The following is an 18115-nucleotide window of genomic DNA, read 5'->3' as shown; positions in this document are numbered from 1 at the left end:
ATGGGACTAGGTGACTACTTAATAATGTTAGAAACATGGGACTAGGTGACTAGTTAATAATGTTAGAAACATGGGACTAGGTGACTAGTTAATAATGTTAGAAACATGGGACTAGGTGACTAGTTAATAATGTTAGAAACATGGGACTAGGTGACTAGTTAATAATGTTAGAAACATGGGACTAGACGACTCGTTAATAATGTTAGAAACATGAGACTAGACTGCTAGTTAATGTTAGAAACATGAGACTAGGTGACTAGTTAATAATGTTAGAAACATGAGACTAGGTGACTAGTTAGTAATGTTAGAAACATGGGACTAGGTGACTAGTTAATAATGTTAGAAACATGGGACTAGGTGACTAGTTAATAATGTTAGAAACATGGGACTAGGTGACTAGTTAATGTTAGAAACATGGGACTAGGTGACTAGTTAATAATGTTAGAAACATGGGACTAGACGACTCGTTAATAATGTTAGAAACATGAGACTAGACTACTAGTTAATGTTAGAAACATGAGACTAGGTGACTAGTTAATAATGTTAGAAACATGGGACTAGACGGCTAGTTAATACTGTTAGAAACATGGGACTAGATGACTAGTTAATGTTAGAAACATGGGACTAGGTGACTCGTTAATAATGTTAGAATATGGGACTAGGTGATTAGTTAATAATGTTAGAAACATGGGACTAGATGACTCGTTAATAATGTTAGAAACATGAGACTAGGTGACTAGTTAATAATGTTACAAACATGGGACTAGGTGACTAGTTAATAATGTTAGAAACATGGGACTAGGTGACTAGTTAATATTAGAAACATTGGACTAGACGACTCGTTAATAATGTTAGAAACATGGGACTAGGTGACTAGTTAATAATGTTAGAAACATGGGACTAGGTGACTAGTTAATGTTAGAAACATGGGACTAGGTGACTAGTTAATAATGTTAGAAACATGGGACTAGGTGACTAGTTAATAATGTTAGAAACATGGGACTAGACGACTCGTTAATAATGTTAGAAACATGGGACTAGGTGACTAGTTAATAATGTTAGAAACATGGGACTAGGTGACTAGTTAATAATGTTAGAAACATGAGACTAGGTGACTAGTTAATAATGTTAGAAACATGGGACTAGGTGACTAGTTAATAATGTTAGAAACATGGGACTAGGTGACTAGTTAATAATGTTAGAAACATGGGACTAGACGACTCGTTAATAATGTTAGAAACATGAGACTAGACTACTAGTTAATGTTAGAAACATGAGACTAGGTGACTAGTTAATAATGTTAGAAACATGAGACTAGGTGACTAGTTAGTAATGTTAGAAACATGGGACTAGGTGACTAGTTAATAATGTTAGAAACATGGGACTAGGTGACTAGTTAATAATGTTAGAAACATGGGACTAGGTGACTAGTTAATGTTAGAAACATGGGACTAGGTGACTAGTTAATAATGTTAGAAACATGGGACTAGACGACTCGTTAATAATGTTAGAAACATGAGACTAGACTACTAGTTAATGTTAGAAACATGAGACTAGGTGACTAGTTAATAATGTTAGAAACATGGGACTAGACGGCTAGTTAATACTGTTAGAAACATGGGACTAGATGACTAGTTAATGTTAGAAACATGGGACTAGGTGACTCGTTAATAATGTTAGAATATGGGACTAGGTGATTAGTTAATAATGTTAGAAACATGGGACTAGATGACTCGTTAATAATGTTAGAAACATGAGACTAGGTGACTAGTTAATAATGTTACAAACATGGGACTAGGTGACTAGTTAATAATGTTAGAAACATGGGACTAGGTGACTAGTTAATATTAGAAACATTGGACTAGACGACTCGTTAATAATGTTAGAAACATGGGACTAGGTGACTAGTTAATAATGTTAGAAACATGGGACTAGGTGACTAGTTAATGTTAGAAACATGGGACTAGGTGACTAGTTAATAATGTTAGAAACATGGGACTAGGTGACTAGTTAATAATGTTAGAAACATGGGACTAGACGACTCGTTAATAATGTTAGAAACATGGGACTAGACTACTAGTTAATGTTAGAAACATGAGACTAGGTGACTAGTTAATAATGTTAGAAACATGGGACTAGACTACTAGTTAATGTTAGAAACATGAGACTAGGTGACTCGTTAATAATGTTAGAATATGGGACTAGGTGATTAGTTAATAATGTTAGAAACATGGGACTAGATGACTCGTTAATAATGTTAGAAACATGAGACTAGGTGACTAGTTAATAATGTTAGAAACATGGGACTAGGTGACTAGTTAATAATGTTAGAAACATGGGACTAGGTGACTAGTTAATGTTAGAAACATTGGACTAGACGACTCGTTAATAATGTTAGAAACATGGGACTAGGTGACTAGTTAATAATGTTAGAAACATGGGACTAGGTGACTAGTTAATGTTAGAAACATGGGACTAGGTGACTAGTTAATAATGTTAGAAACATGGGACTAGGTGACTAGTTAATAATGTTAGAAACATGGGACTAGATGACTCGTTAATAATGTTAGAAACATGGGACTAGACTACTAGTTAATGTTAGAAACATGAGACTAGGTGACTAGTTAATAATGTTAGAAACATGGGACTAGACTACTAGTTAATGTTAGAAACATGAGACTAGGTGACTCGTTAATAATGTTAGAATATGGGACTAGGTGATTAGTTAATAATGTTAGAAACATGGGACTAGATGACTCGTTAATAATGTTAGAAACATGAGACTAGGTGACTAGTTAATAATGTTAGAAACATGGGACTAGGTGACTAGTTAATAATGTTAGAAACATGGGACTAGGTGACTAGTTAATGTTAGAAACATTGGACTAGACGACTCGTTAATAATGTTAGAAACATGGGACTAGGTGACTAGTTAATAATGTTAGAAACATGGGACTAGGTGACTAGTTAATGTTAGAAACATGGGACTAGGTGACTAGTTAATAATGTTAGAAACATGGGACTAGGTGACTAGTTAATAATGTTAGAAACATGGGACTAGATGACTCGTTAATAATGTTAGAAACATGGGACTAGACTACTAGTTAATGTTAGAAACATGAGACTAGGTGACTAGTTAATAATGTTAGAAACATGGGACTAGACTACTAGTTAATGTTAGAAACATGGGACTAGACGACTCGTTAATAATGTTAGAAACATGGGACTAGACTACTAGTTAATGTTAGAAACATGAGACTAGGTGACTAGTTAATAATGTTAGAAACATGGGACTAGGTGACTAGTTGATAATGTTAGAAACATGGGACTAGGTGACTAGTTAATGTTAGAAACATGGGATTAGACGACTCGTTAATAATGTTAGAAACATGGGACTAGGTGACTAGTTAATAATGTTAGAAACATGGAACTAGGTGAGTAGTTAATAATGTTAGAAACATGGAACTAGACGGCTAGTTAATAATGTTAGAAACATGGGACTAGGTGACTAGTTAATGTTAGAAACATGGGACTAGGTGACTAGTTAATAATGTTAGAAACATGGGACTGGACGACTCGTTAATAATGTTAGAAACATGAGACTTGGTGACTAGTTAATAATGTTTGAAACATGATACTAGACTACTAGTTAATCATGTTATAAACATGAGGCTAGATGACTAGTTAATGTTAGAAACATGAGACTCGATGACTAGTTAATAATGTTAAAAATATGGGACTAGACAACTCGTTAATAATGTTAAAAACATGGGACTAGACAACTTGTTAATAATGTTAGAAACATAGGACTAGACTACTAGTTAATAATGTTAGAAACATGAGATTACACTACTAGTTAATGTTAGAAACATGAGACTTGGTGACTAGTTAATAATGTTAGAAACATGGGAATAGACAACTCGTTAATAATGTTAGAAACATGGGACTAGCCTACTAGTTAATAATGTTAGAAACATGGGACTAGACGACTCGTTAATAATGTTAGAAACATGAGACTAGACTACTAGTTAATGTTAGAAACATGAGACTAGGTGACTCGTTAATAATGTTAGAATATGGGACTAGGTGATTAGTTAATAATGTTAGAAACATGGGACTAGACGACTCGTTAATAATGTTAGAAACATGAGACTAGACTACTAGTTAATGTTAGAAACATGAGACTAGGTGACTAGTTAATAATGTTAGAAACATGGGACTAGACGACTCGTTAATAATGTTAGAAACATGAGACTTGGTGAAAAGTTAATAATGTTAGAAACATGGGACTAGACGACTCGTTAATAATGTTAGAAACATGAGACTAGACTACTAGTTAATGTTAGAAACATGAGACTAGGTGACTAGTTAATAATGTTAGAAACATGGGACTAGCCTACTAGTTAATAATGTTAGAAACATGGGACTAGACGACTCGTTAATAATGTTAGAAACATGAGACTAGACTACTAGTTAATGTTAGAAACATGAGACTAGGTGACTCGTTAATAATGTTAGAATATGGGACTAGGTGATTAGTTAATAATGTTAGAAACATGGGACTAGACGACTCGTTAATAATGTTAGAAACATGAGACTAGACTACTAGTTAATGTTAGAAACATGAGACTAGACGACTAGTTAATAATGTTAGAAACATGGGACTAGACGACTCGTTAATAATGTTAGAAACATGAGACTTGGTGAATAGTTAATAATGTTAGAAACATGGGACTAGACGAGTCATTAGTAATGTTAGAAACATGATAGTAGACTACTAGTTAATCATGTTATAAACATGAGACTAGATGACTAGTTAATGTTAGAAACATGAGACTAGGTGACTAGTTAATAATGTTAAAAACATGGGACTAGACAACTCGTTAATAATGTTAGAAACATAGGACTAGACTACTAGTTAATCATGTTGTAAACATGAGACTAGATGACTAGTGAATGTTAGAAACATGGGACTAGATGAGTCGTTAATAATGTTAGAAACATGGGACTAGACTACTAGTTAATAATGTTAGAAACATGGGACTAGATGACTAGTTAATGTTAGAAACATGAGACTAGGTGACTAGTTAATAATGTTAAAAACATGGGACTAGACAACTCGTTAATAATGTTAGAAACATAGGACTAGACTACTAGTTAATCATGTTGTAAACATGAGACTAGATGACTAGTGAATGTTAGAAACATGGGACTAGATGAGTCGTTAATAATGTTAGAAACATGGGACTAGACTACTAGTTAATAATGTTAGAAACATGGGACTAGACTACTATGTTATACTGTTAGAAACATGGGACTAGATGACTAGTTAATAATGTTAGAAACATGGGACTAGATGACTAGTTAATAATGTTAGAAACATGGGACTAGACGACTCGTTAATAATGTTAGAAACATGGGACTAGGTGACTAGTTAATAATGTTAGAAACATGGGACTAGACGACTCGTTAATAATGTTAGAAACATGATACTAGACTACTAGTTAATCATGTTGTAAACATGAGACTAGATGACTAGTGAATGTTAGAAACATGGGACTAGATGACTCGTTAATAATGTTAGAAACATGGGACTAGACTACTAGTTAATAATGTTAGAAACATGGGACTAGACTACTATGTTATACTGTTAGAAACATGGGACTAGATGACTAGTTAATAATGTTAGAAACATGGGACTAGATGACTAGTTAATAATGTTAGAAACATGGGACTAGACGACTCGTTAATAATGTTAGAAACATGGGACTAGGTGACTAGTTAATAATGTTAGAAACATGGGACTAGACGACTCGTTAATAGTGTTAGAAACATGAGACTAGACTACTAGTTAATGTTAGAAACATGAGACAAGGTGACTAGTTAATAATGTTAGAAACATGGGACTAGACGACTCGTTAATAATGTTAGAATCATGAGACTAGGTGACTAGTTAATAATGTTAGAAACATGGGACTAGACGAGTCATTAGTAATGTTAGAAACATGATAATAGACTACTAGTTAATCATGTTATAAACATGAGACTAGATGACTAGTTAATGTTAGAAACATGAGACTAGGTGACTAGTTAATAATGTTAAAAACATGGGACTAGACAACTTGTTAATAATGTTAGAAACATAGGACTAGACTACTAGTTAATGTTAGAAACATGAGACTAGGTGACTAGTTAATAATGTTAGAAACATGGGACGAGACTACTTGTTAATAACTACACCAAAACGCACCATTGACCATATATAGACGCGACACCGGAAGTGAAACGGTGCGTTCATTTCCGCCTCCGGCAAACAAAAGCGACTCTGCCATGGCAACAACCGGAGCTAACCTCCTGTTCTTATCGCTATTATTTATTAGCCTGGTTTCGGCGGACGACGTCAAGTTAAAGTACAAAGCCGCCACCAAGCCCGTGAGGTTATTCACCGAGGAGGAGCTGAAGAGGTACGACGGAAGCCAGGTAGCGTATAACTGCCATTATGTTATGAATAAATGTTATGTCGCGTGTTTTGTGCCGCAACCCCTGAACGCATCTCCGTTGCCAGGAGGGCGAGTCCATCTACATGGCGGTCAAAGGGGTGGTGTTCGATGTTACCAAGGGAAAAGGTGCTTGTATTTACCTCTAACCTCACACGTAATGTCTCATTTCTACTTCTTATTTACGGTTTCAGAGTTTTATGGCAAAAACGCGGCATACAACGCCTTGGCTGGCAAGGACTCCACCCGAGCCGTAGCGAAGATGTCCCTCGACCCCGAAGACCTGACGTCAGATACCGTGAGAAGACCTTTTTATTGTCCTTTTGTTTGTTGCTGTGTGCGTTAAGCCCAGGATGCCGCATTGTTCAAGTGACCCAGTTGTGACGTGTTCTGAACTCCTGTTTCAACGCCAGTCTGGTATTGACACAGCAGCGGCTCTCAAACTTTTTTTTAAACCAAGTACCACCTTGGAAAAAAACTTGGCCACCACCATAATGGCTTAAAATAAAATACAATAGCATAGTAGGCTTAAGTATTCATTAAGTACCACCATAATGACAACATTAAAATACAGTAGTGTAGTAGACCAAGTATTAATTAAGTACCACCATAATGACAACATTAAAATACAGTAGTGTAGTAGACCTAAGTATTCATTAAGTACCACCATAATCACAACATTAAAATACAGTAGTGTAGTAGGCCTAAGTATTCATTAAGTACCACCATAATGACAACATTAAAAACAGTAGCGTAGTAGGCCTAAGTGTTCATTAAGTATCACCATAATGACATCAAAATACAGTAGGGTAGTAGGCCTAGGTATTCATTAAGTACCATCATAATGACAACATTAAAATACAGTAGTGTAGTAGACCTAAGTATTCATTAAGTACCACCACAATTACATAATTAAAATACAGTAGTGTAGTAGACTTAAGTATTCACTAAGTACCACCATAATGACAACATTAAAATACAGTAGTGTAGTAGACCTAAGTATTCATTAAGTACCACCATAATGACAACATTAAAATACAGTAGTGTAGTAGACCTAAGTATTCATTAAGTACCACCATAATGACAACATTAAAATACAGTAGTGTAGTCGACCTAAGTATTCATTAGGTACCACCATAATGACACCATTAAAATACAGTAGACCCAAGTATTCCATAGGTACCACCATAATGACAACATTAAAATACAGTAGTGTAGTAGACCAAGTATTAATTAAGTACCGCCATAATGACAACATTAAAATACAGTAGTGTAGTAGACCAAGTATTAATTAAGTACCGCCATAATGACAACATTAAAATACAGTAGTGTAGTAGACCAAGTATTAATTAAGTACCACCATAATGACAACATTAAAATACAGTAGTGTAGTAGACCAAGTATTAATTAAGTACCGCCATAATGACAACATTAAAATACAGTAGTGTAGTAGACCAAGTATTAATTAAGTACCACCATAATGACAACATTAAAAACAGTAGCGTAGTAGGCCTAAGTGTTCATTAAGTATCACCATAATGACATCAAAATACAGTAGGGTAGTAGACCTAAGTATTCATCAAGTGCCACCATAATGACAAAATTAAAATGCAGTAGTGTAGTAGACCTAAGTATTCATTAAGTACCACCATAATGACAACATTAAAATACAGTAGTGTAGTAGACCTAAGTATTCACTAAGTACCACCACAATTACATCATTAAAATACAGTAGTGTAGTAGACTTAAGTATTCACTAAGTACCACCATAATCACAACATTAAAATACAGTAGTGTAGTAGACCTAAGTATTCACTAAGTACCACCATAATGACAACATTAAAATACAGTAGTGTAGTAGACCTAAGTATTCACTAAGTACCACCAAAATACAGTAGTGTAGTAGACCTAAGTATTAAAGTCCCACCATAATGACAACATTAAAATACAGTAGTGTAGTAGACCCAAGTATTCATTAGATACCACCATAATGACAACATTAAAATACAGTAGTGTAGTAGACCTAAGTATTCATTAAGTACCACCACAATTGCATCATTAAAATACAGTAGTGTAGTAGACTTAAGTATTCATTAAGTACCACCATAATGACAAAATCAAAATACAGTAGTGTAGTAGACCTAAGTATTCATCAAGTACCACCATAATGACAAAATTAAAATGCAGTAGTGTAGTAGACCTAAGTATTCACTAAGTACCACCATAATGACAATAAAATACAGTAGTGTAGTAGACATAAGTATTCATTAAGTACCACCACAATTACATCATTAAAATACAGTAGTGTAGTAGACTTAAGTATTCATTAAGTACCATCATAATGACAACATTAAAATACAGTAGTGTAGTAGACCTAAGTATTCACTAAGTACCACCATAATGACAACATTAAAATACAGTAGTGTAGTAGACCAAGTATTAAGTACCACCATAATGACAACATTAAATACAGTAGTGTAGTAGGCCTAAGTATTCATTAAGTACCACCATAATGACAACATTAAAAACAGTAGCATAGTAGGCCTAAGTATTCACTAAGTACCACCATAATGACAACATTAAAATACAGTAGTGTAGTAGACCTAAGTATTCATTAAGTACCACCATAATGACATTAAAATACAGTAGTGTAGTAGACCTAAGTATTCATTAAGTACCAGCATAATGACAACATTAAAATACAGTAGTGTAGTAGACCTAAGTATTCATTAAGTACCACCATAATGACAACATTAAAATACAGTAGTGTAGTAGACCTAAGTATTCATTAAAAACAAGGCCATGGTTTTATTTAACAAGTATATTTAATAATAAAAATTATTATTTTCGGGAGAGGCGCTGAATTTCGGGAGTCCCCCGGAAAATCCGGGAGGGTTGGCAAGTATGTATTTTGGTGGCTTTTTCTCTTTTTTTGGTTATTTTCCTGCAGCAGTTTCATGTCTTCCTTTGAGCGATATTTCCCGCATCAACTTTGTTTTAGCAATCCAAAATATTTTAGCTGTTTTTATCCTTCTTTGTCATGTTCGGATGTACACTGTGGACGCCATCTTTGCTCCACAGTAAGTCTTTGCTGTCATCCAGCATTCTGTTTTTGTTTACTTTGTAGACAGTTCAGTCTTAGTTTCGTTCGGCATAGCCTTCCCAAAGCTTCAACGCCTTTTCTTAGCGCCACTCACCTTTTGTTTATTTTTGGTTTAAGCATATTAAGCACCTTTTTACCTGTACGGTGCCACCAGCTGTTTCCGACATCTACAAAGCAATTAGATACCGGCTGCCACCTACTGATATGGAAGAGTATTACACGGTTACTCTACCGAGCTCTAGACGGCACCGACCACTCAACAACACATCATTTGCAGACTATAATTACTGCTTTGCAAACAATATTTTTAACCCATAGGTGAAACTAGATAATCTCCCACGGCACACCAGACTGTATCAGTGGTTGAAAAACACTGCCATAGGCATAAGCAGGTACCAATAGGATCCCAAATACACATAAGCAGGTACCAATAGGTAAGAAAAGTTGGCCCCTTTTTTAAGGAGTGATCGATGGCTGTCTCTCAAAATGTTACTTCATGTATGCTTTTATTTTGAGACTGCATACTGATACCAGTTTCCTCTGAGCAATGTAATAATTTGGTTGTAAATGTATTTTCGGTGACAGACCGGCCTCACGAAGCAGCAGCTGGACTCCCTGGACAGGGTCTTTGAGGACACCTACAAAGCCAAGTATCCAATCGTTGGCTACACGGCAGCGCGCATCCTCAACGAGGACGGAAGCCCCAACGAGGACTTTAAACCTGAAGACCAGCCTCACTTTAAGATCAAAGACGAGTTTTAATCCATTTTTAAAACTCTTTATCGAGTAGACTAGCTCTTCACTTTATCGTCTGTCACGTTCAAACACTGAGGACATCTATTAAACAAGACAAAAGGCAAGGAATCAAACAGAGACAGAATTCAATTTGGACTCAATATTGAGGAGAGACATGGCCACTGCACTCTCTGCACAGTCCTGCACCACGCTCTGACGAAGAAGGTTTTCGTCTCCTCATTTATTCGGATGTTCAATGTTCACGCACCAACACATGTCACAGCAGGAATGGGAAGTATGTAAAACAGTCATTGTTTTCGGTCTCATTGAAGTCCAAGAAGAGGATTTCTCGGGCTTGGGCTCTTCCTGGATCCAGCTGGGGCAGGTGTTGGAGGACAATGGATAACCCCTCCCGTCTCCTGACCAACAGGGACTTCAAGAGGGCAGCGGGTCGTAAATAGCGTTGACCTCGGTCACCAAATAGTTGGAAGAGAGTTTGTGAAATACTTCAGAGAGAGTTCGTTTAACACTTCAAAGAGAGTTCCTCTGGAAGTTGAGCAGATCCTGCCATCTGTCCGTGTTGAAATCACAGTGGCGTTTCACGAGCCTTCTTCCTCTTGTTAGGCCTCGAAAGACAGCATTCATAATACAACGTTTCTTTTGTGATAACTTACAAACAATTATTCCAACATCGTCATTTATGGACTAGTCGGTTTTTATTCCAATGGCCGAGCGTGGACAAAAGCGAAAGTTAGAACTGCACACATTAGATAGTAAGTACCAAGCAGTCAAGGCGGTGGAAGGAGGAACTGCTCGGACTGCGGTACAGGAACAGTTCCACGTCAAGCGCAACACTCTGAGCGGCTGGATCAAAAACTCCACCAAAATAAAAGAGCAATACGAGTCCGGGAACGCCAACTCCAACTGCAAGAAAATAAAGCTGGCCAAAAACCCCGATGTGGAGAAGGCTCTTTACTTGTGGTACTGTGACGTGCGGAAGAAACATCCCACGCTCCCACTTAGACGGGACTTGCTTTCGCAGAAAGCGGAACAGTTCGCCAGAGACCTCGGAGTCGCTAACTTCATCCCCTCAAATGGCTGGTTCACCCGTTTCAAGCAACGCTACAACTTGACACACAAGCGAGTATGTGGTAAAGACGGCAACTTGTCTCAGCCGGGGCACTGGAAAGCGCGCCTGGCAAAGGTATTTTCGGACTACCAGCCCAGAGACATATACAACGCAGACGAAACGGCGCTCTTTTTCAAACGCACGCCGGATTACGCCAGCAACGGCCAATCGGCAGTCTGGGAGAAACAGCCTAAAGATCGCGTCACGCTGATGGTGTCAGCGAATATGGACGGCAGCGATAAAGTCCCTTTGTTTGTCGTTGGAAAGTCCCACGAGTGTTTGAAGGGCGTGCGACGTTTGCCTCTGCAATACGGGCACGATAAAAAAGCCCGGATGACTCCCGCCTTGTTCACCACGTGGCTTCAACAGCTGGACCGACACATGTTCCTTCAACAGCGCAAAATCGTTGTAATTGTCGATAACCGCTCGGCCCATCCACACGTGGAAGGTCTGCGAGCGGTAAAACTGGTCATCCTCCCCCCAAACTCCACGTCAGCTACCCGACCCGTGACTCGGGAGATCGTCCGCACGCTGAAATTTCACTACAGAAAAATGCTGACCAAGAAAAAGGTGGCGTTCCTCCGAGCTAATGAAACATTTACGCAAGATCTCCTCGGAGCCATGTACTCACTGAGGAAGGCTTGGGAGACCGTAAAACCGGAAACCATCCGTAATAGTTTTTTCCGGGCCTTCGCCGATGACGCGAGAGCTTTTGAGGGCTCCCAGCCAGAAGACGAGGAGGAAGACGACACGCCCTTTTACTCTGCCACCGGACTGGGCAAGAGAGACTTCAAGGAAAGATGTAACCCTCGGGAAGAGGATTTGGAATGTCCAGGACCCCGCACCGACGAGGACATTCTAACGTCTGTGGCGAGGAAGCCGGACGATACTGAGGACGAAGACACTGACGCCGACTCTACAGCACCGACCATGAAAGATGCGCTACGAGCTGCGGAAGTTCTCCGAAAATTTGCCATGGTACACAACGACGAAGAACTGTTGAAAAACACTGAAAATGTGAGCGATATATTGCAAAGGAAGCAATTAATTAATTACCATTAATAATGTTCAGGCTCTTTAAGAAGGGGAACCGGAGGGTGTGTTCTAACTATCGTGGGATCACACACCTCAGCCTTCCCGGTAAGGTCTATTCAGGTGTACTGGAGAGGAGGCTACGCCGGATAGTCGAACCTCGGATTCAGGAGGAACAGTGTGGTTTTCGTCCTGGTCGTGGAACTGTGGACCAGCTCTATACTCTCGGCAGGGTCCTTGAGGGTGCATGGGAGTTTGCCCAACCAGTCTACATGTGTTTTGTGGACTTGGAGAAGGCATTCGACCGTGTCCCTCGGGAAGTCCTGTGGGGAGTGCTCAGAGAGTATGGGGTATCGGACTGTCTGATTGTGGCAGTCCGCTCCCTGTATGATCAGTGCCAGAGCTTGGTCCGCATTGCCGGTAGTAAGTCGGACACGTTTCCAGTGAGGGTTGGACTCCGCCAAGGCTGCCCTTTGTCACCCATTCTGTTCATAACTTTTATGGACAGAATTTCTAGGCGCAGTCAAGGCGTTGAGGGGATCTGGTTTGGTGGCTGCAGGATTAGGTCTCTGCTTTTTGCAGATGATGTGGTCCTGATGGCTTCATCAGGCCAGGATCTTCAGCTCTCACTGGATCGGTTCGCAGCCGAGTGTGAAGCGACTGGGATGAGAATCAGCACCTCCAAGTCCGAGTCCATGGTTCTCGCCCGGAAAAGGGTGGAGTGCCATCTCCGGGTTGGGGAGGAGATCTTGCCCCAAGTGGAGGAGTTCAAGTACCTCGGAGTCTTGTTCACGAGTGAGGGAAGAGTGAATCGTGAGATCGACAGGCGGATCGGTGTGGCGTCTTCAGTAATGCGGACGCTGTATCGGTCCGTTGTGGTGAAGAAGGAGCTGAGCCGGAAGGCAAAGCTCTCAATTTACCGGTCGATCTACGTTCCCATCCTCACCTATGGTCATGAGCTTTGGGTTATGACCGAAAAGACAAGATCACGGGTACAAGCGGCCAAAATGAGTTTCCTCCGCCGGGTGGCGGGGCTCTCCCTTAGAGATAGGGTGAGAAGCGCTTTCATCCGGGAGGAGCTCAAAGTAAAGCCGCTGCTCCTCCACATCGAGAGGAGCCAGATGAGGTGGTTCGGGCATCTGGTCAGGATGCCACCCGAACGCCTCCCTAGGGAGGTGTTTAGGGCACGTCCGACCGGTAGGAGGCCGCGGGGAAGACCCAGGACACGTTGGGAAGACTATGTCTCCCGGCTGGCCTGGGAACGCCTCGGGGTCCCACAGGAAGAGCTGGACGAAGTGGCTGGGGAGAGGGAAGTCTGGGCTTCCCTGCTTAGGCTGCTGCCCCCGCGACCCGACCTCGGATAAGCGGAAGAAGATGGATGGATGGATCGATGGATGTTCAGGCTTGAGAGGGTGAATACCAGTTCAAGGTTCCTATGGGTTCCGACTCACACAGGCATAAAGGGCAGTTAATTGGCCGATCAGCTGGCAAAGCAGACATTAACGTTCGAGCAGCACAGAGAGGTACTTCTCAGTAAGCCTGAGGCAACATCATTGAGTAAAGGACATCTTTTGAAAGAGTGGCAATCACATTGGGACATGAGTACAACACTAGGACACTTGCATGCAATACAGAACACAGTAGGAGTGGGAAGAACTGTAAGGGAGAGCATTAAAGAAGAAGGAACACCGGACTTAGGACATTGCACCTTATCAACAAGGACAAGGACGTTGGAAGAAGGTTACTCTCAAAGGAGTACTAAGCAGGAACCAGAACATTTTAGTGAAGTTTCTAGAAGAGGCTGGTTTATGGTATAGAATTTAGTATGAAAAGGTGTATGTACACTGAACAAAAATAAACGCAACACTTGTTTTTGCTCCCATTTTTCACGAGTTGAACTCAAGTATGTAAAATTTTTACTATATACACAAAAGACCCGTTCCTTGAAAACGTTTTTTTACCTAGAAAATCATTTTTTACCTTGAAAATCATTTTTAACCTTGAAATTTTTTTTTACCTTGAAACATTTTTTTTACCTTGAAAATCATTTTTTACCTTGAAAAAAAAATGTTACCTTGAAAATCATTTTTAACCTTGAAAAAAAAATTTACCTTGAAAAATTTTTTTTACCTTGAAAATTTTTTTTTACCTTGAAAATCATTTTTTACCTTAAATTTTTTTTACCTTGAAAATCATTTTTTACCTTGAAAATCATTTTTTACCTTGAAAATCATTTTTTACCTTGAAAAAAAAAATTTACCTTGAAAAATTTTTTTTTACCTTGAAAATCATTTTTTACCTTGAAAATCATTTTTAACCTTGAAAAAAAAATTTTACTTTGGAATTTTTTTTTACCTTAAACATTTTTTTTACCTAGAAAATCATTTTTTACCTTGAAAATCATTTTTAACCTTGAAAATCATTTTTAACCTTGAAAAAAAAAATTTACCTTGAAAAAAAAATTTTACCTTGAAAATCATTTTTTACATTGAAAAAAAAAATTTACTTTGAAAAATGTTATTTACCTTGAAAATAATTTTTTACCTTGAAAAAAAAAATTTTACCTTGAAAAAAATGTTTTACCTTGAAAATCATTTTTTACCTAGAAAATCATTTTTAACCTTGAAAAAATTTTTTACCTTACATTTTTTTTTACCCATAAATTTTTTTTACCTTGAAAATCATTTTTTACCTTGAAAATCATTTTTAACTTTGAAAAAAAAAAATTACCTTGGAAAATTTTTTTTAACCATATTTTTTTTTTTTTACCTTGAAAATCATTTTTTACCTTGAAAATCATTTTTTACCTTAAATCATTTTTTACCTTGAAAAAAAATTTTTACCTTGAAAAACAAATTTTACCTTGAAAATCATTTTTTACATTGAAAAAAAAATGTTACCTTGAAAAATGTTTTTTACCTTGAAAAATGTTTTTTACCTTGAAATTTTTTTTTACCTTAAACATTTTTTTTTACCTAGAAAATCATTTTTTACCTTGAAAATCATTTTTTACCTTGAAAATATTGTTCACAAATCTGTGTTAGTGAGCATTTCTTCTTTGTCAAGATAATCCATCCCACCTCACAAGTGTGGCATATCGAGATGCTGATTTAACAGCATGATTATTGCACAGGTGTGCATTAGGCTGCTCGGCCCATCCACACGTGGAAGGTCTGCGAGCGGTAAAACTGGTCATCCTCCCCCCAAACTCCACGTCAGCCTCCCGACCCGTGACTCGGGAGATCGTCCGCACGCTGAAATTTCACTACAGAAAAATGCTGACCAAGAAAAAGGTGGCATTCCTCCGAGCTAATGAAACATTTACGCAAGATCTCCTCGGAGCCATGTACTCACTGAGGAAGGCTTGGGAGACCGTAAAACCGGAAACCATCCGTGATAGTTTTTTCCGGGCCTTCGCCGATGACGCGAGAGCTTTTGAGGGCTCCCAGCCAGAAGACGAGGAGGAAGATGACACGCCCTTTTACTCTGCCACCGGACTGGGCAAGAGAGACTTCAAGGAAAGATGTAACCCTCGGGAAAAGGATTTGGAATGTCCGGGACCCCGCACCGACGAGGACATTCTAACGTCTGTGGCGAGGAAGCCGGACGATACTGAGGACGAAGACACTGACACAGCACCGACCATGAAAGATGCGCTACGAGCTGCGGAAGTTCTCAGAAAATTTGCCATGGTACACAACGACGAAGAACTGTTGAAAAACACTGAAAATGTGAGCGATATATTGCAAAGGAAGCAATTAATTAATTACCTTTAATAATGTTCAGGCTTGAGAGGGTGAATACCAGTTTAAGGTTTCTATGGGTTCCGACTCACACAGACATAAAGGGCAATTAATTGGCCGATCAGCTGGCAAACGTTCGAGCAGCACAGAGAGGTACTCCTCAGTAAGCCTGAGGCAACATCATTGAGTAAAGGACATCTTTTGAAAGAGTGGCAATCACATTGGGACATGAGTACAACACTAGGACACTTGCATGCAATACAGAACACAGTAGGAGTGGGAAGAACTGTAAGGGAGAGCATTAAAGAAGAAGGAACACCAGACTTAGGACATTGCACCTTATCAACAAGGACAAGGACGTTAGAAGACATGGATAGAAGAAGGTTACTCTCAAAGCAGGAACCAGAACATTTTTTGTGAAGTTTCTAGAAGAGGCTGGTTTATGGTATAGAATTTAGTATGAAAAGGTCTATGTACACTGAACAAAAATAAACGCAACACTTGTTTTTGCTCCCCTTTTTCACGAGTTGAACTCAAATATGTAAAACTTTTACTATATACACAAAAGACCCGTTCCTTGAAAAAAAATGTTTACCTTGAAAATCATTTTTTACCTTGAAAATCATTTTTAACCTAGAAAAAAAAAATTTACCTTGAAAAATGTTTTTACCTTAAACATTTTTTTTACCTAGAAAATCATTTTTTACCTTGAAAATCATTTTTAACCTTGGAAAAAAATGTTACCTTGAAAATTTTTTTTTACCTTGAAAATCATTTTTTACCTTGAAAAAAAATGTTACCTTGAAAATCATTTTTACCTTGAAAATCATTTTTAACCTTGAAAATTTTTTTTTACCTTGAAAATCACTTTTTACCTTGAAAATCATTCTTTACCTTTAAAAAAATTTTTTACCTTGAAAATCATTTTTTACCTTGAAAATCATTTTTTACCTTGAAAAAAAATTTTTACCTTGAAACTTTTTTTTTACCGTAAACATTTTTTTTTACCTAGAAAATAATTTTTTACCTTGAAAAATTTTTTTTACCTTGAAAATAATTTTTTACCTTGAAAATCATTTTTTACCTTCACAATCATTTTTAACCTTGAAAAATTTTTTTTACCTTGAAAAATTTTTTTTACCTTGAAAATTTTTTTTTACCTTGAAAATCATTTTTTACCTTGAAAAAAAGATTTTACCTTGAAAATTTTTTTTTACCTTAAACATTTTTTTTTACCTACAAAATCATTTTTTACCTTGAAAATCATTTTTAACCTTGAAAAAAAATTTTTACCTTGAAAGAAAAATTTTACCTTGAAAATCATTTTTTACATTGAAAAATGTTTTTTACCTTGAAAATAATTTTTTACCTTGGAAAAAAAAATTTTACCTTGAAAAAAATTTTTTACCTTGAAAATCATTTTTTACCTTGAAAATCATTTTTAACCTTGAAAAAAAAAATTACCTTAAATTTTTTTTTCACCCATAAATTTTTTTTTACCTTGAAAATCATTTTTTACCTTGAAAATAATTTTTAACCTTGAAAAAAAGCTCCATGTTGGCTCTGCTGTTTTTCAGATAAGGTTTTTATTCATTTTAATCAATTCAGTGTCTTCCAAATGTTGTGCGCCTTCTAAGACTTTGGGCACAGACCGGGAGGAAGCTGTTTAAGACCGAAGTAAAGGGGAACCGCACCATTGCTATGCTAAACGAAGGTGGCTAGTACGGTATGCCGGTACTAATTAATTAAAAAAGGTACTACACTGCCATTAATAATTACTGATGTTAGTGTCTATATTAGCTACATTAGCCTACTATCAAAATGACTTTAAAAGTCATATATAAGTGTTCTAATGAAGACAACACATGATGTAAGT

At 37.6% G+C, this 18115-nt stretch overlaps 1 protein-coding gene across 1 annotated transcript; it reads left to right on the top strand.

Moving 5' to 3' along the window:
- The first annotated feature begins 6314 nt into the window (after nucleotides 1-6314).
- On the top strand, nucleotides 6315-10374 carry nenf (neudesin neurotrophic factor). The gene is made up of 4 exons (XM_061987649.2): nucleotides 6315-6480; nucleotides 6566-6626; nucleotides 6692-6795; nucleotides 10186-10374. The coding sequence occupies exons 1-4, from the start codon at nucleotides 6331-6333 to the stop codon at nucleotides 10360-10362; spliced, it is 492 nt and encodes a 163-aa protein (XP_061843633.1). The 5' UTR covers nucleotides 6315-6330; the 3' UTR covers nucleotides 10363-10374.
- Nucleotides 10375-18115: the final 7741 nt, after the last annotated feature.

This window comes from Nerophis lumbriciformis, linkage group LG26, assembly GCF_033978685.3.
Source record: "Nerophis lumbriciformis linkage group LG26, RoL_Nlum_v2.1, whole genome shotgun sequence".
Lineage (NCBI taxonomy): Eukaryota > Metazoa > Chordata > Actinopteri > Syngnathiformes > Syngnathidae > Nerophis > Nerophis lumbriciformis.
Note: the sequence above shows the minus strand (reverse complement) of the source record. Positions and strands in the feature narration are given on the sequence as shown.

What these genes read in the sequence shown, in the direction of transcription:
- nenf (XM_061987649.2), top strand. Translation starts at nt 6,331, where the DNA reads ATGGCAACAACCGGAGCTAACCTCCTGTTCTTATCGCTATTATTTATT. An exon ending in CGATGTTACCAAGGGAAAAG is followed by an intron (nt 6,627 to 6,691) that starts GTGCTTGTATTT and finishes TTACGGTTTCAG; the next exon opens with AGTTTTATGGCAAAAACGCG. An exon ending in AAGACCTGACGTCAGATACC is followed by an intron (nt 6,796 to 10,185) that starts GTGAGAAGACCT and finishes TTTCGGTGACAG; the next exon opens with ACCGGCCTCACGAAGCAGCA.